The following is a 22,414-nucleotide window of genomic DNA, read 5'->3' as shown; positions in this document are numbered from 1 at the left end:
TGACAGCAAGTTCTATCCGTACCGTAAACCAAACGACCAAACAATGTATGTCCATAAACAGTCTAATCGCCCACCAACTATAATTAAACACATACCTAACGCAATAAGCAAACGCATCTCATCGATATCCAGTGAAAAGGTATCTTTGACAAACACAAAGGTCACTACGACGCAGCCTTAAAGTCAAGTGGGTACACAGACCAAATTGAATATGTAAAGACCAACCAATCAGCGAGGAGAAACAATAACAGGAAACGTAACATCACGTGGTTCAACCCCCTTTCAGCAAGAACATGGAAACTAATATCGGCAGGAAATTCCTTCAACTTGTTGACAAACATTTCCCAAAGGGTTCTAAGCTTCATAAGATCTTCAATAGAAACACAATTAAAGTGAGTTAGTTGTATGAAGAATATGGCTAGTATAATCAGATCACATAATAAGAGAGTAATCACCGGGGCCAACGTCAAGATCGACCAGCTGATTGTAATTGCCGGGACAAGTCTACATGCCCCTTGAAGGGTAACTGTCAAGTCGAAGGTGTGGTTTACAAGGCAAAGGTATCGACGGGGGACAACACGGAGAAGGTCTACATCGGGCTCACTAACAACACCTTCAAGACGCGCTTCGCTAATCACATGCAATCGTTCCTTAATGAAAAATATCGGCATTTTATCGAGGTCTCCAAGTACGTCTGGTCCCTCAAACAAAATAACCAGTTTGACATTTCGTGGTCAATTATTGACAAAGCATCAAGTTACTCTAACATAAGCAAGCGATGTAATCTTTGTATACCAGAAAAACTATCAGCGCTGACAAATCTACACTGTTAAATAAACTCTTGGAGCTGGTTTCAAAACATCGCCACCAAAACAAATATTATTTATCAAATTTTAACTGCACCTATAAATAGAATGGTACTCCCCGATCATACATATATAAGACTGTCGACCTAAGAATCCTTTCACTACTTCTTCTGTCTGATGATTGCAGGATGCATAAAACTTAAGTAACAGATATCATTACTTTGTACTTGAAGAAATTTTGTTAAATATTTATAACGCTCTGCTTTAGCATCGAGCACTGTAATTTGTATACTTGTATATATATATATATATATATATATATATATATATATATATATATATATATATATATATATATATATATATATATATATATATGTATATATATATTGATAGGATAGGTCAAGCAGCACCAACTCTAGGACACAGTGTTCTTCACTACAAACTAAATTTTATTGTCCGACGTTTCGTGGGCTTAATCCCACTTCATCAGGGTTAAAAACTGAAATAAACGGATAACAGACTATAAAGCATGTGAAAGAAAATACAGGAAGCTAAAAAATTGAAACGAACTTGAAAAGCGAAACTCTAAAAAAAGTACTTTTAGTGGTAACTGGACCTCGGACTCAACACGAGGATCTATACTACACAAAGAGTTGTGGAACAACGCAAGACTGTACTCACTTGTTGACTGTCAAGATGGAAATGACACTGAACCAACCAGAGCAGAGGTTGAAATGCATTGGGTGATTGACACCTACAAGCTGATTTGCATATATTGAATGCGATGTACATCACATGCAGACGTAAGATATATATATATATATATATATATATATATATATATATATATATATATATATATATATATATATATATATATACTTGACAAGTGTCTTACAATACGTAAAAAATAAGGCTAAACTATTTGATTCAAACATGCTTCTCTCAATTTTGTTGCATAGAAAATAATATACTGGGTTTTCTCAGAGTATTCTCCTTTTTAGATGACAAAAGTATACATAACTTATACATGAGAGATGGATTATAATAATAACTTGCAATATATTTGGTCCTGAAATGTTTGTATATGGGGCAAACTAATAGGAAATGATATTTATCCTCAACAAGATTCAAATCACACAATTCACACTTCCTATCTCTTCTAGGAGTATTATTCCAAAGTCAAGTTTTGATTCTTATTGTTTGTGCAGCAGTACGAAATTTAAAAAGCTCAAGTTTAAACACCTGTTTATCGATACAAGTCAAGTACGGCTCAAGTGTAAATTCCTTTTTAAAAGTAGTATAAAGATACAGTTTCCTAGAGTTATTCAAGTCAATATTCCAAGTTTATACATCAATATCAGTACATCTCTGTTTGAAAGTCTGCAGAAAAACAGTTTCATTACCTACCTCTTGTTGGTCTCACACTTCTCCAAACCCATAGCTGTCAATTTAAACTTTCACATTTTTGACCCAAAAATGGTACTTGTTCACATCATATTTTAGTCTTTAGGAATTCATAGCATTTATAAATTAGTCTATTCTTATCCATTTTCACAATTCTCAACTAAAATTTAATAATTCTACAGTATCTGTGCACCTCTAGAGTGACTCTACCAACTTCTCCTCTCATTGTTATTGCTGATGTATTGTTATATAGATTCAGAATAAAGTGTAACATTTTAGTGTGGATTTTTCAGTGTCGTTAGCTTGATATGATGGAAACCCCAAATCTCTTTCCTATACAAAAGAACTGGAAGAATTTTACAATCGAAAATCTTCAAGGCTAACTTAACTGGCCATATTTAAACAGACAACTCTTTAAACTGAAAAGGGCTCTATTAACATGTTCACTGAGACATTTTTTGGGTTCGTACCACTGAGCAGTCCAAGAAAATGTGACACCAAGATAGCTTGGAAAAGATGTCGCTAGAGGGCGTTTGCAGAGAGCACCGGCTGCCATTTCATGTCTAGATAAATTCGTGATTTTCTTAAGTTACATAGACATTCCTTCGTGTTATCCTCCATCAACGTTTGTGTAAAGGGTAAGTGAATGCCCTGAGGGCACCAGGTTTGAAATGGAAATTTCGATGGATGTTTGGTAAGTAAGAATTGGTTCATATGACCAAGCGCCATATGTGGAACATGTGATCTCCAGCCACCACAGGCCAGCTGCAAAGGATTGAGCCTTGCGGTATGCCTTAGTTAGATGAACATACTTTTGCGGTTTGGAGATAAAGAGAGTAACCCGGGACCAAATTATAATAGTCAACAGTCATCAGATACAAGGAAGGAAGACGAGACAAACAACGTTGTTCGGATCAAATGTTGCCGGTGACAATGTCTCCTTCGAACTTGGTGATGTGACGCGTGAACAAGTAATTATTATACTATCCGTATAGCTGTGCGTCGTACGTTTCTTTGTAGACCAGCATCTTAGCGTAGAAATTATAAATTTCTTGTTTTACTGAAACGTTTTGAATGTACATTTTAATGAAAAATAGACATTTATGTTAATACTATTACTTTTAGAAGAAATTTACATCAGCGATTGATAGATTTATACATGATGTAATCTGTTTGCCTTGTTTCTTGTCTTAGTATACCGTTTGTTTTTATATTCCAGTTTTGTCGTGCTTATTTTTCTTGCTTTCCAAGGAACCTGTGCTTTGGGCAATGTTTTGCATCATAAATGAATGAATAAATGAATAGATAAATAAAAAATGTTGATTATACTCACAACAGCTGAACAAGCAAGAGTTAGATAATAAAGAATCAAATCTCATTTCGAAAGTGTTTTTATTTAATCATATTCGTATGGGTATTTATACGATGAAATACAACCCCTGATTCTGTTTCATGGACTGCGTCTGTTGCACTTGTTCTAATCATAATCCATCTTTCTGTCCTTCCATATGTGCGTTTTAGGCTTTGATAATGTAACCATAGGTTTTCCAATATGCACACACAAAATCTTACTGTTGATTACAATAATTCTTTATACATACCGTACTCAAGATCTCACATTAAGTAATACTCTTAACTCATAAAATTGTAGTTTGAACATAAACTTACTCTCACTGTGTTTCTTTCCCAGTGTGATGCTGAATGTAGATAAAAATACCGTATTCGTACTTTAATAGCCTTCTTTATTAACGCTATGAAAACTATTATATCTGAACTTAAGCCTGCTGATATTTCTTTCCATAAATAACAACTTCAATCATTTTCATTCGTTTCATCACAGCTATATGATTTCCCGCTTTCTTTCTGAAACCTTTTTAACTGCTGAAGAAGTCATTGACTTTTAATCTGTAATCAGGTATCGTAATCCAGCATGCCGTCATAATTTCATAAGCGTAAAATGGAACACAGACAGTTTCTGTAAGAGTAAAAATCATAATCTATGTTGTGCACAATTACTGCCAAATTCGAGGCACGATTCATTTATGCAAATGAGATTTTGGGTAACGAAGGGTAGCGGAGGTAGCGGACCATAATTTCAAAGTTTCATCTATTTTTATATTCTTAGTAATTGTTTAAAAGTATAGTACTTGCTAAATGTCAAACAATTACACCAAACTAGCAACCTTTAACGTGTCAATTAAGCGCAACACGGCACGCACTATATTCTGAACTCGGATGGTTTTGTCTGCCGTGTGTGCGTAACTAGTGCGAACAACTTCAGCCAGCGTGACCGACTGCACATGTATACAGCCACGGTCGTGGAGGGTCGTGGTACAGCACATCTACCGAACACTAACTACGTTGTTCCCGGTTTTTGTTCAAGTAAAGAAAGATAGTGGTAAGTGCCCACTGCTTTGTATTTATATAAGACACTGTGCGGCTGTTATCAAGCTAATAACCCTTTCCCGATTTTTGTCGCGGGTAACTTGTGAGCTGCAGTGGCTTCTACGAGTCACTCGACTCACGCTCGACCGACCGTTTCGACCCGGTACCCCTTCGGTATGAGTGAAACTTGTATCATTATCATCTCGAAAGTACGTCCTCAGATTTTTCGATGCTCATTGCACTTTGAAAGACTTTAGTGGAGCCTTGTAACGTCGGGAACGCACCCGAATGGTTCTACAGATACATTGTGTGCGGTGGGACGCCGTATAACGCCAGGAACACACAGCACGGTATGTCCTGATCAGTGTAAACAATCCAAGCACTTTGTCTCTGTTGTACTCGAAATTTATCATATTTTGCGACATTTTTAATGTTCGTGTTGGCATTTTTACACATTGAAGAAACCTTGTTTCGGGGACGGCGCGTGCGTTTGACGTCCCTAAACTTGAAGTTTGTAGATGTATTTACATTGGGTGATACATAAAGTGTGTTCCCAGTATTAATGATGTATTTTTTAGTGGTATTAACTTGAACCCTAAAGTGACTGGTTCTTTGCTTCACTTTAAATTGAAACAGCCCGGCAATAGGTTTAATTTACTGAATTTTCTAGACGGGGACTTGTAGGAATTTAAGTGTTTTTATCCTACATTGATATTTAACACTTCAGATGCATGGTTTCTTGATATTTTAACCATAACTCTCTCGAAAAATGTACATTTGACAGTCTAATCAATAAGTAGAATTGGCTATACCCTCTAGTCCTGAAATTTACCTGTGTTGTGACTTCTGGGCACTTTTCAGTATGTGAATTTGAATTCTCTTGTCTCTGCGATATTAATTCCTAACAGTAATGACACAAAAATAAACTGAATGTGCTCAACAACAGCTTCATACTTCGGCGTTAAATAACTAATTACACCAGATTTCATAAAATTTTGTGCAGCTATTTCGGAGTTATATAACTTATTAGAAAGTTCATTAAATATGCAAATGAACAACTAACTAACTTCACGCTACTAAATGTTACACAATACAGTCAGATATCTGTCGGCTCAGTATCTGCAGCAGATTTCATCAAATTTGGTGCTTTGATTTCGGAGTTATATGACAAAGTACAAATCCTCATTGAATATGCAAGTGAACTATTCATTGGCTTGACACTGCTCTGTGCTTGACGCGATCAATATTTTTATTATCATTTCCTTACCATCGATATAATATGTGAAATACATATACATTTCATGCGCTATGAAAAGTGTAATTTTGCTTACACTATTCTGATTTAAAAAATCAAAGTCACTATAACTTATACATATGTCGCATGCAGTATCTAAATAATACCTTTTTGAAATTTTACTCTAAATATACAAGTTTTAACAAATGTGATACGTCGTACAAAATACTACTGATTAGACTACTTAGCTTATAAACCATCGTGCCAAGTATAGAACAAAGCTCTACATCAACTTACAGTTGTTTGAATTAGTGAAAGATGCGAAATATAGCCGTATTTATTTAAGCCATTTGTATTTAAAGATCACCGTTTTGGTTTTAAATTTCTATGCCGCTGATTCATATTCCTTGTTGTTTGTCATTTACAATATTGTTGGAGTATCATAAAAATAAGCACAGAGATTTCCGATATCATCTGAAGTTCGTTGTTTTTAATTTGACGTTAATTGCTCTTAAGTCTCAATTTATTTCTGTTGGTAACATGTATACCTGAAAAATAAAGAGAGACAAGCCCGTAAGGTTTATAGGTAAGACAAGGTAATCGTATGTCATACTACCATTCAGAGTAGGAAAAATCAAACATTGACCTTCCTGCTATCGATGAATGGGTGAGATAAAATTATTTGAAAAGCGATTTGCAATCTCCACGTCATGCATGTTTTGTTGATGTTGACACGAATTTCAGTATGTTGTATGTCAGAGGCAGCTGCCACTTACTTTATTTCCCGACTTAATATTCTTCAAGGCATAAGAAAGATCAGTGAAATTCGGCCTTTCATCCGCAATCGCTGACCAGCAAAGTATCATTACGTTATGTCTATTAAAGAATCAAAAAGTAGCGTAATTGAAATTCACCATGACTAAATATGACGTTTTCATTGATTACTCAAAGCAAACCATGATTTGAACATTTTAAGCCGTATAAATTTTCTGTGTTTTTCAGGCCATCTGAAACGTGTTTTATATTCAAAATGAGTTTTCAGTTAGATTTTATGTGGAAGGTCAAAGTCAAGGCTTAAGTCACTGATCAAGCCACTTTGCAATTGTAACAAAATTCATCCAGTGTGAAGTCTTGTCATTGGAATATTGACTTGGTTAAGAACTTTTCGGTTTTTGCTTTGAATCGTAACGTGAACATTGACAGCGATTTTGGTTTAAACTTAATTATGAGTCACCTATTAAATCCTAATAATCCTTTTCTTTGTGTGTAATATACCATGCCGACGTGCATAGTTGTTATCCCCAGTGGTAGTCACACTCGAGCCAATTGAATGTATGGTACGAAATATCGCAGCTCGTGACCAGAAATCATTATATGCACTTTTTCTTGACAGTCTCAGTTAATTTTAATATAAGAGATGTGAACCATCGGTCTTATCGGTATCGGAAAGAAAAAACGCTGAAAATGTATTTCATAAGAACACTGCGGCGCAGGGTCAAATTGTATGAGAAACCTTAAAGAAAATGTTAAGACGTCTATTAATAGTTTGGTATGGCAAAACATCATGTTCTCTGACTCTTGTGCACCGTGTTTATCATAAACCCTTACAGAAACCTTGTAGTTGCATTAAATACGTACTTACAAAGACTGCGGGCATTGTCTAGGGATCTTCAGTGTCCCTCCTGAGTGAATGTATTCCTTTATACCATCCTCAGAGACTTTCTCGAAGGACTCACTTCCTAAAAGAAATGAATTAGCGAGGTGGTAAAAACATATCAATTGAAAAATGTACATAACAACTTGTATTGCCCAACATATACATAACAACTTGTATTGCCCAACATGAACTGCTAAATAATGCCACATATATCAAATGCCAATCTCAAAATGTTACTGTGTATATTTAAATGACCCAAAGTAGCCTACGAAATTTCACTTTTGTTGCCAAGTATGCACAAATATAAGTAACACGATTGGAACTAATTTGGGATAATTGGACGGTGAAGTAATGTCGATTTAATCTGAAAACGTAGGTTCATCTGCATTTCTTTTTAAGTTATACACTTGCTTTATGAGTAATTTGCAACATTCGGCTATAGGGCACCTAACACTTTTGAGAAATTAGAAAAACATGATTATCCAATTATCCGAAATTAGTTGCAATAGTGTTTTGTAGTTTTGTTTGTCTTCGGTAAGCTGCAGTAAATGGTGTGGTATCAGCAACTGAACAAGAATGGAAACTCTTACCCAAAGTAAATATTTCCCAGAGAAGAACACCAAAAGACCACACGTCACTTCCTGTTGTGTATGCGTTACCTGAAAGTACTTCTGGTGCCATCCATCCAATCGGTAAGTGTCCCTGTACGAGAGAGACCGATATATTCTTTATCGTACCACGGCTACGCAGTTATGACGTCATATTACATGTTTCGGCGTCGAGCAATATTTGTTGACAGGCCCAATTCAGGCCCTACAGATTTTTGCAGTTACTACATCCTCGTCGCAATCACCACATTATCGTTGCGAATCTAGCAACCTTCAGCGATATGACTATATATCTCTCATGTGATTGATGACGCTTTATTTATGATTTGATATTACCTCATCTTTTGTCTGTATTTTTGATCAGTAAGAACAGCACTTGACGAACCAAGACCAGAGAGTTTACACTTCCACTGACTGTCAACAACGACATTCTTTGCCATGATCTCTCTGTGAGTGATCTGAAAGTGGCCACATGAAAGAATCAGTGTTAAAATGCCTGCTATGTGTTCATTTTTGAAAAGTTACAATGATTGAATCGCAGTAATAAAAATGTTCAAAAATACAAAGAGTCTCATTTCCATTGGAAAAAACTCTAAGACGTGGCTTGAAGTAGCTTCAAAAACATAAAAGTATTATGTCATAAGGTTTTGTTTCTATAAAGCTAAATAGTGTTGTCGATGGTTTGAAATTAAAATATAATAACCTTGACATTTGAAAGATGGTACATTGCGTCGGCCACATCCATTGCAAAGGTTAAATGGTCCTGACCTCTGCTTTTTCGATGCCACTGACATCTGCTCTTACGATGATAGTTGGAATTGGCTTTCATGTCCTGCAGAATAGATAGTAAACTCCCCCTAGATGTATACTCGTTTATCAGGTAAATAGGTTCTGTAAAGGAAAATACATTTCCTGAAAATATAATATAACATACAAAAGCTTTGACATAGATGTTTTTTGAGTTACTTTGCAAAATCAACGATGGAAGAATATTGAAACAAGCAGCATACGATTCATTGTGTGGTACTTTTGCATACATTATTAATATATTTACTTATTAATTTATTTACTTATTTATTTATTTATCTATGTATTTATTTCACGTAAAGAGACATTAGACGTTGTCATGAATGAGTTTTTAAGACATTTAATGAAAGAGGGTGATTGCATTGTAATTTTCATATACCTTGATCTGTACAACAGCCGAACATCTGGACCACACCTTTGTGTCTCGGTAACACTTTCATCACTTCAATTTCCCGTTCAAGATCCTCAGTATCGCCTGGAGATTTGAAAAATATATATATGACAAACTGACTTTGTATGGGAAAGCAGGAACAAGATAAGTATATATATAGAATGCGTTGGTTATTTTGCAATAATATGTAAGCGAGCGTGTGATTGTGTAGACTAAACGCAGCTACGAATTACTGCAACGTTAGATGTGTAAATAAACTAGCGGAGTCAGGTATTCACATTCAATTAAATCGATATTGTACCTATAGCAATCTTGATGATCACTTCACTTGTTCCATCTTTCCCGCCAATATACCATGCTTCTCCTTTCACAGTTTTACAGAATCGTCCCTCAGAAAGAGTTTCCCTCAGAAAGATGTTACCTCTTGGAAACTCCCAAACAACCTCTCCAGCTTTTAGGTAAACACTGTCATCTACGTCTTCTTCTGCAATACTTGTGTATATAGGTTCAATGTCCAACTTTGCATTCACAGGCATTACAACAGCATTGCACTCGGGGTCCCTATCCACGTGTGGTTCCCGGACGGCGGCCATTTTACCTTCGAGGCGACAGTGTGGTTCATTAACACAGGAGCTATGGTCATCAGACACATCGGTATTCATAATATCATCGGATTGAACAGTGAAAGTGGTGTTGGCTGGCGTCATTTCAAAGTCCAAAGGGATTTGCTGGTAGGTGTGACTCCTTTATGGTAAGATATATCACAAAGTTACATTAATGCCTTTAGATACGTCATGTCCCATAAACAGGCCATTGATACTAATGTGAATCAAAGTACAAAACTCACCTTGTGTTGAAGCTTGTACCTGAAAAGTCACAACAAGAATAAATGCAACTTTTTAATTGTGTATTTCAAGTTACATTCATAAAATTCCTTTTTTATTCTTTTAATATTTTCAAACCCTCATGTAGCATGAATGATGTACGCAATATGTAATGTAGCGACGTCCTTAGATAAATGTGACAATTTTTTATACGGAGACAATAATTAAATGTCGATACATTTTAGTCCGCTGAATTTATGTCTCCATCTGTGCTTTCCCCCACATATATCATAATCAAATGAACTAGGTACATGAAACACACTATTAATTAGCCAGAGCCTTCGTATAAAATATTTAAAAGTTTCAAATGATTCAACATGATTACGAAGGAAATTCAAACAAAATGCTGAAGAGAACCTACCTTTCCCATCGCTTTGTTTCCGACAAACGCTACACAAGAAAACAAGGATACTCCCGAGTACAACAGCCGCAAGAAGTCCAAAAAAGATGTTAAGGATGCCAACAGTACTTAAGCCAGGGATATCTACAAATGGTTCAATAAAACTCTTAAACTACGATTTAAAGATTGTAACTGTTAGTGTCATCTCTAAACGATCGTGAACAAAAAGGATCGGAGCTAATCTAGATCGAGGATGTGAAAAAACGCTATTTTATAGATCTCAGCTCGAAATTATATTTTCTGCGAATAAGCCAGCCAGAGTTTAGCAAAATGGTTATATTCATAGAAAATTCACTTTTGGCCGAGTCATAAATAACGCAATTAACATGTTAACCTTTGTTTGAATACATGAACTTACAAGAATAGATTCATAATTTCACATCTGATCAGGGTTTCCAATTGGGAATATAACAATTAGTTAGTTTCTGAGATAACAACAGTCATTAACGATAACTGAAGAAACCGTCCAGTCATCTCCTAAATAGTCATTTGTCTCATCTTTCTTTCTATGATTACATTTTGGTTCTTGATTTCTTTAGTTTGCTTCATAAGGGAGTATTCGGGTATTATGCTGGCGCAGTAAAGGTGGTACCAGAAATTAAAAAAACAAAAACACTGTTTTTTTTGTTGTAGGAGTGTTTGTCGTTGTGTCCGCCGCAAAGATGGAGTTTATTGACTTTTAAAAGTATTCATATCAGTAAATAAAGGTGATTCACCGCATTTTGTAATTCTCTGGTACAATACAGAGTAGTCCTGAATACACCCATTTCTCTCATATCAACTGACATCTGTCTTCGCAAGTCTATTAAGGTGTTTCTTACTTTGGCTAGAATTAGGCAAAATACAGGTCACAACTAAATGCTTAACAGAGTCAAAATGTTTAGAAAAGTCCGAATGACCAAACAATATGTCCATAAACAGTCTTATCTCCCGCCAACTATAATTAAACACATATACCTGACGGAATAATCAAACGCATCTCAACAATATCCAGTGATAAGAGCATCTTTGATAAACACTAAAGTCACTACCACACAGCATTAAAATCAAGCGGGTACACAGATCAAATTGACTATGCTAAGACCAACCAATCAGCGACGAGAAATAGTAACAGGAAACGTAACATTACGAGGTTCAAACCCCCCCCCCCCTTTCAGCAAGAATGTGAAAACTAATATCGGCAAGAAATTCCTTTAAATTGTTGACAAACACATTCCAAGCAAATCGGTCTAAGCTTCATAAGATCTTCAATAGAAACACAATTAAAGTGAGTTACAGTTGTATGGAGAATATTGCTAGTACAATCAAAAAGTATTATTAGAGAGTAATAACCGAAGACCAAAGTTAAGAACGACCAGCTGATTGTAATTGCCGGGAAACGTCTACATGCCTCTTGAAAGTAATCATCAAGTCATAGTTGTGCTTTACAATGCCAAGGTATCAACGGGGACAACACGGAAAAGGCTAACATCGGACTCACTGATAACGCCTTTTAGACGCGCTTCGCTAATCACATGCAATCATTCCGTAACGAAAGCTATCGGCACTGCACTGAGCTATCCAAGTTCGTCTAGTTCTTAAAACAAAAGAACCAGGTCTTTGCATTTCGTGGTAATTATTGACAAAGCATCAAGTTACTCTAACATAAGCAAGCGATGCAATCTTTGTATATCATAAGCTACACATTATCAATGCTGACAAATCTACGCTGTTAAACAAACGCTCGGAGTTGATTTCAAAATTTCTCCATCAAAACAAAGATCATTTTATCGAATTTTACACCACCTAAAAATAGTACGACCTGATCATACATATATAAGAGTGTTGAGCTAAGAATTATTCAACTTCTTCTGTCTGATGATTGCAAGATGCATGAAATTTAAGTAACAGATATCATTACTTAGTACTTGAAGTGTTATTATCTATAACGCTCTTCTTTGGCACTGTAATTTCCGCGAGGACATCTGTATACTGCACCGGTAGTATTCATAGTTATCGTTTTCATAATTTTTATCATATTCTAATGCTTTCAGCTAGTAGGGGGTTACGTAAGTATGACGAAAGCACAAGATCAACTTGAAGGCCAACACCAAGCTATAAAATATGATCGCCCCTTTGAAGAGAAGTAAAGACACGGATCTAGGCCTGTCTTATTTACTTTCTCATGCTTTAAAAATTCTGTGGTATCAAATTATTTCAACTTCACAGACGTTTCAGCAACTATTAGAAGGAGCCACAAATATTAATACTTACTTTGTAGGTATAATTGCACGGTGAAAAGATCTCTTCCGATATCGTTCACAACATAACAAATATAGTTGGAGATGTCTGCCAGAACGACATCACTAATCGTCAATGTGTTGATGAAGACACCTTCTTCAAATTGTTGTACAATGATATATTTGCTATCGTTGTTCTCAATCTTGGCTCCAGTTGCATTGAACCAGCTGAAGTTTGGATTGGGTACGGCTTCAACCTTGCAAGTGATTTCAGCAGTGGCTCCTACCTCTACAACAACATGTGTTCATCCTTGTTCGTAATTCTAGGTGCATCTGCTTAAGACGTGCAAATTTCAAGATGTACGAATATTGTACGATCTTTCGGGATAATATTTGCATTTCTACTAAGTTTCCTTCCCAGAGTTCCCCAGTGGAGAACATGCATGCAAATATCAACAGGCAATTATCTTGAAAGGAAACGGATATTTGAGTAATTTAGAATTTCTTTATTGTGACCGAAGAGACCCTTTCTTGAATTAAGTTCTCAAGAAATGTGACAACAATATCTGTGAGTATTTCCTTAGAGCGTTCGAGTGCTACATAATAAATTGTACTTACAAATAATAGACACATTAATCGTAGCTGAACTTCTCCCTCTTGAACCATCATGGAAGGTGTTTGTGGCTGTACAGGTGTAATTTCCAGCATGTTCCCGAGACGCTACTCCACGATCCAACATCATCGATGTCTCCGTGAGAACAGTCATCTCACCAGCTTTGTTCACAAACTCCCACTTGTATGAATTTGGTTTGGGTTCACTTTCAACAGAGCAGTTCAATACAATATTCTTATCGCCTTCGCGGACAGGGACTGTGGGTCCATTGAGGGTTGAATTAGATATATCTGTCACAGATATACACACAATGAATGCATTGGATACACTTACAACAAGAAAATTTTGGTACACATGCAGCAACCGACATTTCATTGAATAATTCACCAATTCATGTAATCAATTTTGCACTAAATATATTTCATCAAAAAACACGAACTACAGCAAATCAGTACAAGAACTGTTCATACATTCAATAAAATAAGACGAATCGATACAATAAAACAAGAACGAAATCACAACCAATTGCCGCTAAAATGGAGGCTATCCCTTTTAGAAGTCTCTTTCAAAGTGATCTATGGAACTTTGTTGTAGTTTGTTGGTCTGACATCACTGTTTTCATAACTACCACATTATGTCTAAAAGCACCAGCATTTGTTCAAAGATCACACAAGAGTACTTGAATTTGCCGAGCGTTTCAGTCAATATAATGTGAGGAAGATCACCGATATCCGCAGAAACCTGGATTCTACCGATACTGTGTCACAGTTCTTATAATTTGATATTCTCAGTAAATTCTCTTTCTCATTTTTCAAGCGTACCAGTGAAGAAGAACCGAAAGCCCTCTTATAGTGAGTGCTGCCGTGCTGTCAACATCGTGTTACATCCACTCCGCTCGTTTTTCAGTTTTTTGCAACTTTCCGACCGTTTATCTTGCCTGTTTCACCGCTTATTATCTGCAGTACTGCTCAGTTACCCATATAACTTCTTCGTGTTGGATTTTCTTGCCGCAATACCCTCTATTTCACGGATTTTCCCCTGGATTTGTTTTGTCTACGTGGCTACAACGCAACGTGGCTTCAACACAACGTGGCTTCAACGCAACGCAACGCTTCAACGTATTCTTACCAGGTCAGGTGTGTTATTATCTGCTAGTCTGTGCTCTCACAGGTCTGTGTAATGTCCGAAGATTCTGTAATTTGTGATAACTGTCTTCGAGATATCAAGCTAGACTCTGACATTTACCAGTGTATTGAATGTTTTCAGTTCTTCCTGTGTCATACGTGCTTTTATCGGACTGAAACAATACTGAGCAGAAATTCCGAAGACAATGGTTATGGCGGTAAATATACGACAACAACTAAAAGCGGGCATGTAGGTCAAGAACATCATTTCAGAATCATTAGCGTGAGGATTTACACACCGTCTACGAAAGTTGCCAAGGCCACTATACTACCGTAATATTTCAATATATCTGTTACTCGAGCGTTTATGATGGCGGCCGGCGCTAACGGTCTTGTTTTTAGCCTGTTGATCTTTGTGACTTTTTATACTATTTATCGTCAACCATCACCACATGAGTACCTGAACCAGCATTCGAAAGGCAACATTAATTCAAGTGACTACACGTTTCTCAAGTTGGACCTGGAATTTCTATCTTTTGGACGAGAGAAACTTGTCAACGACTTGGGTATTGGCCGTCAAATCTCGAAATATGCTCAGTATCCAAAGTCCGGCATGAAATCTTTTAACTTTCTTGTGTATTACATCCATGTGGTTTTATTAATTTGTGGAGACATTCATCCCCACCCAGGCCCCGAATATGAGAGAGCCAGTGACATTGCTTTTTCTTCAAGTCGTCATTCATCTATCTCGTCATGCAGTGGTGTTTGTTGCAAATCGTGTAAAGGGGCGATTATTGCACCACCACAGACTCTGGTGCATTGTATTACTTGCAAAGATAAGTGGCACATGGAAATAACCACTGATGTCTCATCGGAATTTGATTGTATTGATTGGATATGTGACACCTGTGTGAATATAATGTCTTGTACCAGCGAATCATCAAATAACTACAACTGTATCAATGATACCTTATGTGCTGACCACGAAGGTGACCCCTTCAATTTACACTTGCCAACAAAAGGACTTCGAATTGGTCATCTAAATATCAGAAGTCTAAGCAACAAATTCGACGAAATAAAAAATCTTTTTCAATGGCAAGGAAAAAACTTTGATGTCTTCGGCATGACTGAAACTTGGCTTTCCAGTAGATTTAGTGAACTCTCTTTTCAAATTGACGGTTACTCCATTTACAGACAAGACCGTCAAGATAATGTAAATGGTGGTGGTGTCATGGCTTATATTAGATCTGACATTCCTCATCGACGACGAACCGACCTAGAACACGCCACCTGGAAAATCTATATCAAATAATTATCATGGGTGATTTCAATTATAATATTTTGAATGGCAATAACCAAAACTGGCTCTATTCCATGTCGAGCCATGGTTTAACTCAATGTGTCCAATCGCCCACAAGAATGACTGCAAGTACCGAACACTTATAGACCACGCCTTTGTTTCACATCCAGAAAAAATCCAATGTTGTGAAGTATTGAATTATAATATAAGTGATCACAAACTTGTATTTGTCAATTATAAGCATATGTCTCGCAAAGGAAATGGTACGCATCAATCAATTGTTTACAGATGCATGAAGAATTTTGATGTTACCAAATTCAGACATGATTTGAGTTTAGTCCCTTGGTCGTCTCTTGATTCATTTCATGAACCTGACGATATGCTAGCTGGTTGGATGGAACTTTTCCTTAAAATTGTTGAAGATCATGCTCCTGTCAAGAAAAAACGTGTTAAACATGCTAAACGTCCCGAATGGTGGACAGATGAAATCGATGCTACCGTCCGTTTGAGAGACAAATGTAACAAACAGGGTGATAATACTAAATTGAAGGGATTGAGAAATCGAATACGGTTTCTCCAACGGAAAGCCAAGAGATCTTATTATGTCAATTTACTCAATCAAAAGAGCACGACAAAAAAGCTATGGAGATCACTAAGAGAAATTATCCCTACATCTAAGTTACCCTCAATAGCCTGTTTAGATGAAGGCAATGGAAAGGTGTACACCAGGCCAAATGAGATCGCTGACAAATTTAACACATATTTTGTTAATCTTGTGACTGGACTTTTGAATCCTAACTCAGAGCCGACAGATGAACATTATTTTGACAAAATCAAACAGTTTGTGCAGGAGCGTCTTCCGAATAATGTTCATTTTTTCATACCTTTGTTAAGTATCGCAGATGTTGAACAATCGCTCGTAAATTTGAATATCAATAAGTCAATGGGGGCTGATGGGCTACATCCGAAGTTTCTTAAACATGCTGCTTGTGAAATCGCTCCCTCTTTAACCAAAATCTTCAACGCTTGTATTCAAAGAGGCTCTTTTCCTAGTATTTGGAAAATTGCAAAAATTGTCCCCATCTTTAAATCGGGTCCAGACAATGTGCTGAAAACTATAGACCTATATCTGTCCTTCCAGTTTTATCTAAAATTTTGGAGAGACATATCCATACTCATTTTTATAAATTCCTGACAGATTTTGAACTGCTGTTTCCCGGACAGTCCGGTTTTCGCCATGGGCATTCATGTCAGAGCTCTTTACTCAAATTGCTTGATCAATGGCGTTCAGCCATTGATAATGGCAAATTAGTTGGTTCAGTATTTATTGATCTACGGAAGGCCTTCGACCTTGTAGATCATGGTGTTCTTCTGCGCAAATTAAACTACTATCGCTGTTCTGAGGAAACCATGTCGTTTTTCACGTCGTATCTCCATGACCGAAAACAAACCGTAAATGTCCAGTGGAACGACCAGCAGTTCCAGTCTGTTCTATGCGGGGTACCACAGGGTTCCATATTAGGGCCCTTGTTCTTTCTTATCTTTGTTAATGACTTGCCGTTATATTTGCAGAACAATATTGACATGTATGCAGATGACTCGACCTTGCACACGTCAAGGGAAACAATCATCGAGCTTGAGTCTGCTTTAACAGCCGACCTTGCTCATTTGTCATCTTGGTGTAATTCAAACAGGATGCTAGTTAACTCAGCAAAAACAAAAACTATGTTGATTACTTCTCATCAGAAACAATCACGCTTACCTAAATCATACCTGGATTTATCTTTAAATAATGATCCATTGTCAAATGTTAGCGACGAAAAACTCCTAGGAGTACTTCTGAATTGCAATCTTTCATGGAGCGCTCATGTGAATCCTTGCGTGGTAAACTATCTAGTCAATTGGCTTTGTTACGACGAATACGACATCTCTTGCCCTTACGGGCACGGAGATTGTTCTATACATGTTATATTGAATCAACCTTCGACTACTGTTCGGTTGTTTGGGGAAATTGTGATCAATCCTACTGTAACAAACTTTTTCAGTTGCAAAAACAGGCTATTCGTTTAGTTTGTGGGGCTAAATGGGATCAACCAACTGGTCCATTGTTTAAAACTTTGGCCTACTTCCACTTGGTGGTCGCTTGATTTATCAAAAAGGGGTCCAGATGTTCCAAATTGTCAATGGCTTGTGTCCAAATTATTTGAGTAATCTTTTCAGCCTGCTAACGTTCATTCATCCAGGTCTCTGCGCTCAACTTCAACAAACAATTTGTACTTTCCAAAAATTAGAACGGAAATAATGAGAAAAAGCCTTTCATATTCTGGCGCTGTCCTTTGGAATGAACTCCCCTCATCTTTGAAAAACAGCCCAAATCTGAGATCTTTCAAGTTGCAATTGTATAAATTCCTCATGGATCGGGTGTGATATGTTCTTGCCTTTTGTTGTAGTGTTAGTTGTCTTATTGTCCTAATTGCTGTTATTTTTTCTTGACCTGATTTTTTACTGGTTTGTTGCTTGTATTAGTATTTGTATTTTTTTCCTCTGTCATTCTGTAAATTTTTTAATGTCGACCTTGTGGAAGATCGGCCTTATTGGCCGAACATGTTATCGACAGTAAATAAAGTTAAATAAATAAATAAATAATAAATAAAGACACGTTAAAAACCAAGTTTACTTGACCCCCACCCATGTTGAAGAAATGTCTTGATGATTCACTCCAAGTCAGTATTTCAACTGTTAATCTCTCACTTTAGAATGTAAAAGTACTTATATCATTGGTACAGATGCTGTCTCTACTTAGGAAGTTGCTGAAGTTGCTACTTAAGCCATTGCATTCAGGCTACAATACATTTGACAGTACTGAGACCGCTGTACACAACTTTCGATATGATATCTATCTGTCTCTTGAAGGGCGGCTAAATGTAGAAAATTTAGGAAATTCCAGACATGGTGCATAAGCCAGTCTTCCTATGTGTCGCCATTATCAACGCATACGACATACAACACAGCATCTGCCAATACCTTGAAATAGTTTGCTTGACCAATATACAGAAAGCAGCATCTAATCACTTACATTGTACAACAACTTGAGAGATACCGTTGTCTTCATCATTAGTTGCAACTTCTCCGTCATAAAATGTGTTGCTGGCCTCACATCTGTACTCGCCAGCATCATTTAAAGTGACGTCAGTCAGAGTCAGTGATTCGGTTTCTGAAACTGCGTCTGTTCCAGGCAGTTTGATCCACTTGACCGTAGAGGGCGCTGGATCTGCTTCAATGTTACAAACCACATCTCTTGATTCACCTTCCTTCATTGCTACAACAGCCGCTGTTTTAACGTCCGGTTTGTCTGGAGAGTGGAAAAGGCAACATGCTTTTGCAGTTCAAATGTGCAACGTATCTCCTGAAATGATGTCATTTTCTGTATGACCATTAATACACGTTCTATCAGTTTTGCATGTAGCAAGTTTCTGAAATATTCAATTGAGACCTATGCAACAATTAAACTTCAATAAAACTCAATCAGGTGTAACCGTTTAAAGATTTTAACCATTGTTGTTGTGTCATTAAAATATACTTCTTCCCAATCAACCAAAAAAGCATTTTCCCAAACTTGTTAACATAGTCGGTGTATGTGTTATTTCATCAAGAAAGCAACACCTTGGCAGATCAAGACATATTACTTGGAACAGAGCCCTTCGTCTACAAATTCATTCTTAATGTCCTTAACATAGTGTATTCAAACATATTTTTGAAGGAAGAGGAAAATGTTCATGTTTTCTGTAACAAAGTAACAAAAATATAAAAAGTTGCGGGTAGAGGGCACGGTGTATTCATATACGTTCTTTTCACTTACACTGCACCACAAATTCAGTGTTGGATTCGGCTTTGTCTTCAGCGCCATCATAGAAGACACTTTTTGCCTCACAACTAAACCTTCCGTGGTCTTCCCTGGTGATTGCGTCAATCGTCAAGACTTCTCCCATCTGGAAAACATCATTATGCCTTTTCCAGGTGAACTCTGAGACAGGTGGATTAGCTTCAGTCACTTTCTCACGGCAGTTGATGGACACAGCATCACCGACTTTGAATGTGTAGTTTTGAGGCAATGAAAGAACAGGCGGATCTGTGTGTATAAGAGAAAATTATAGAGAAATAGATATGAACCATATCTAAATACAGCCAGAGATTCGTTAGTGTTAGCGATAAATAAATGAATAAGTATGTAAATATATAAATAAATGAATATTTAATAATATATAATAATAATTAACACACATACATACATACATACATACATACATACATACATACATACATACATACATACATACATACATACATACATACATACATACATACATACATACAGACAGACAGACAGACAGACAGACAGACAGACAGACAGACAGACAGACAGACAGACAGACCCTTTAAAAGATCGTACGAATGAGTAAAAGCCTGAGTAATTGGTACGAAAAATAATTGTGCACTATACTACATGGAAAAGATACAAGCAATTTTCCTGAAATCGCAATGGCGTCAGGACAACTTCCCATCTATTTGTATATCAGTCTGACAGCGAATCTGTGACACAAGTACATGTGTACGATTCTGTATCGTTAGAATGATCTCACCTCAAATTCCCGACATTTGAAAGATTTATCTGCCCGTTAGAGATTTATTGTTTTAAAAATTTAGCGATTACCAGATATTCAGCTTGATCTCCATGCTTCTGTACTCGACAATACTTAGGTGTGAGTAACCTTACTTACATTAAATAATTAACTAAAAAGCACTTTAGGGAATATAAAATTTTTATATTCCCTAAAGTGCTTTTAAGTTAATTAAAGAACCATATTAAAGTCTTGGCAACGTGCACATTGAAAAGAAATTCAATATGTTTACTTCAAATACAGAGAAACGTTCAATCTTAGCACTCTTCGTCTTTACTCCGTCTCACTGCATACAGACAGAGAGATATTGACGATCTAAAACTTTGAGGTACTGACTTCAGTGACAAACTTAGTCTCTTTGACTCGGTGAGTCACATCTGCATGGACAGACGACCTCGTTAATCATGCAGTGGTATATTAAACTTTGTCGTCGAGTCACGGAGTACCTCTCACCTATATTTTCATTATTATCGACACTCTAAAGCAGGTAATTGGGATATTGACGACAATCGTGAACAATCTACATACACGGGACGATGATGACCGCTCCATCCAGTCTCGTGACAATGTTACAAGTATGATAATTACTGACCATACTCTTAAATATCACACTCCCGGTGTCAAGTTGCTGAAGCAAACTGTTGACTCATAAAAGGAAATATCACCACAAACAGTATTGTGAATTGGAATCATTACACTTCAAGTAAGGTCAAGATGATTCAGCAAAAAGATGATTACATATTTTTAAATATGAAAAGATCTCAGCATGACCGTTTCCTCTATTTCTTATCAGTAATACGTATCCGTAGGAAACATGATAGTTGGCCGTATCTTTATTAAATAACAATTATCTCTTGGTGACGGCCTCTGTAGCGTTTTGAAACAACTTGACCCTAATCACTTTGTTGAATCGTAATAAACATATTGTATTGGCTAAGACAGTCTGATTAAAAGTCTTACATTGTACTTGCAGCGTCACAGTTTCTTCTGATTTTCCAGTACTTCCATCAAAGAACACATTCTCAGCAGAGCAGACATAGTCACCAGCCTGACTTCTCAGCACTGCAGGCAAGTTAAGTGAAGAGCTGTAACCGACATCAGCGCCCTCTACGGTTGTACTCCAGGTGGGACCACTGCCCTCTATAGGTGGTTTGGCACGTACAACCATGCAGTCGGCAGAGAAACTCTTTCCCTCAAGTACTTTGCCGTCTTTGTTCTCAGGGTTGATATCAACTTTTATAACTGGTTTGTCTGCAATCAAGGCAAAACTTATGTAATTCACAGAGATGCAAAAAACATGCGTAATTTGTGAAAATAGCACAAAACGACAAATTTATCACTAAGAACTTTACCTGTGTCAGTTATACGAAATACTACAGACTTTAAATCATTAAAATATTGTGGAAATTGACGTCTTAAAAGTTTTCCTGCCAAGCATATTCAATCTTAATTTATTTTAGAAGCTCTTGCAACAAATAGACATCTTCAGATTATATTACCTCAAAGCACGACAAATGATGTAAACTGTTTGACGACTTACACTGGACATCAAATGAGATTGTGGTTTCACATGATATCGGTTCTGAAAGAGTCTCGTGACGAAGTTCACAATCGTAGACAAGGTTAGAATCTGCATCAGCAAAGGTTGGTTCCCATACAAGTGGTGAATCCCCCGTCGACTCAGAATCTACGCCACCTCTTATCCAAGTCAAAGAACCAGGTGGAGCGCCATCAGAAAGACAGATTAGCTTTTTTGTATTGCCTTCAATAACTTGATAAAAACTTTCAGTTTTGATGTCATCTTGTACAGAACAGTTGAGGTCATCTGAAGAGGAAGAAGAAACTACAGTGACTTTATTGTTGATATTATTCCTCTTTTGATGCAGCTTACATTTTC

At 36.8% G+C, this 22,414-nt stretch overlaps 3 protein-coding genes and 2 long non-coding RNA genes across 6 annotated transcripts in view; all 5 read right to left on the bottom strand.

Annotated features, from left to right (window-relative positions):
• LOC139125244 (centrosomal protein of 63 kDa-like) overlaps window positions 1-22,414 on the bottom strand; it is a 513,301-nt gene that overhangs the window by 345,658 nt on the left and 145,229 nt on the right. The window lies entirely within an intron of this gene.
• The window catches only part of LOC139125256 (angiopoietin-1-like), a 220,411-nt gene that overhangs the window by 97,805 nt on the left and 100,192 nt on the right, over window positions 1-22,414 (bottom strand). The gene's annotated exons all lie outside the window — the stretch shown is intronic.
• Window positions 6,103-8,190, bottom strand: LOC139125322 (uncharacterized). Its single transcript, XR_011550194.1, has 4 exons — window positions 8,083-8,190; window positions 7,478-7,574; window positions 6,612-6,711; window positions 6,103-6,383 (listed from the first exon to the last, which is right to left on the bottom strand). It is a non-coding gene; the product is annotated as an uncharacterized lncRNA (long non-coding RNA).
• LOC139125610 (uncharacterized) lies at window positions 9,608-10,720 on the bottom strand. Its single transcript, XR_011550298.1, has 3 exons — window positions 10,544-10,720; window positions 10,146-10,164; window positions 9,608-10,042 (listed from the first exon to the last, which is right to left on the bottom strand). It is a non-coding gene; the product is annotated as an uncharacterized lncRNA (long non-coding RNA).
• The window catches only part of LOC139125246 (kin of IRRE-like protein 2), an 84,383-nt gene continuing 80,864 nt past the window's right edge, over window positions 18,896-22,414 (bottom strand). The window contains exons 7-8 of the mRNA XM_070691342.1: window positions 19,698-19,967; window positions 18,896-19,190 (exon numbers count right to left, since the gene is read on the bottom strand). Coding sequence (XP_070547443.1) covers window positions 18,907-19,190; window positions 19,698-19,967 — 554 coding nt within the window. The 3' untranslated portion in view covers window positions 18,896-18,906. The remainder of the gene's footprint in view (window positions 19,191-19,697; window positions 19,968-22,414) is intronic.

Source organism: Ptychodera flava, assembly GCF_041260155.1.
Source record: "Ptychodera flava strain L36383 chromosome 3 unlocalized genomic scaffold, AS_Pfla_20210202 Scaffold_25__1_contigs__length_14229661_pilon, whole genome shotgun sequence".
In the NCBI taxonomy this organism is placed as follows: Eukaryota; Metazoa; Hemichordata; class Enteropneusta; family Ptychoderidae; genus Ptychodera; species Ptychodera flava.
Note: the sequence above shows the minus strand (reverse complement) of the source record. Positions and strands in the feature narration are given on the sequence as shown.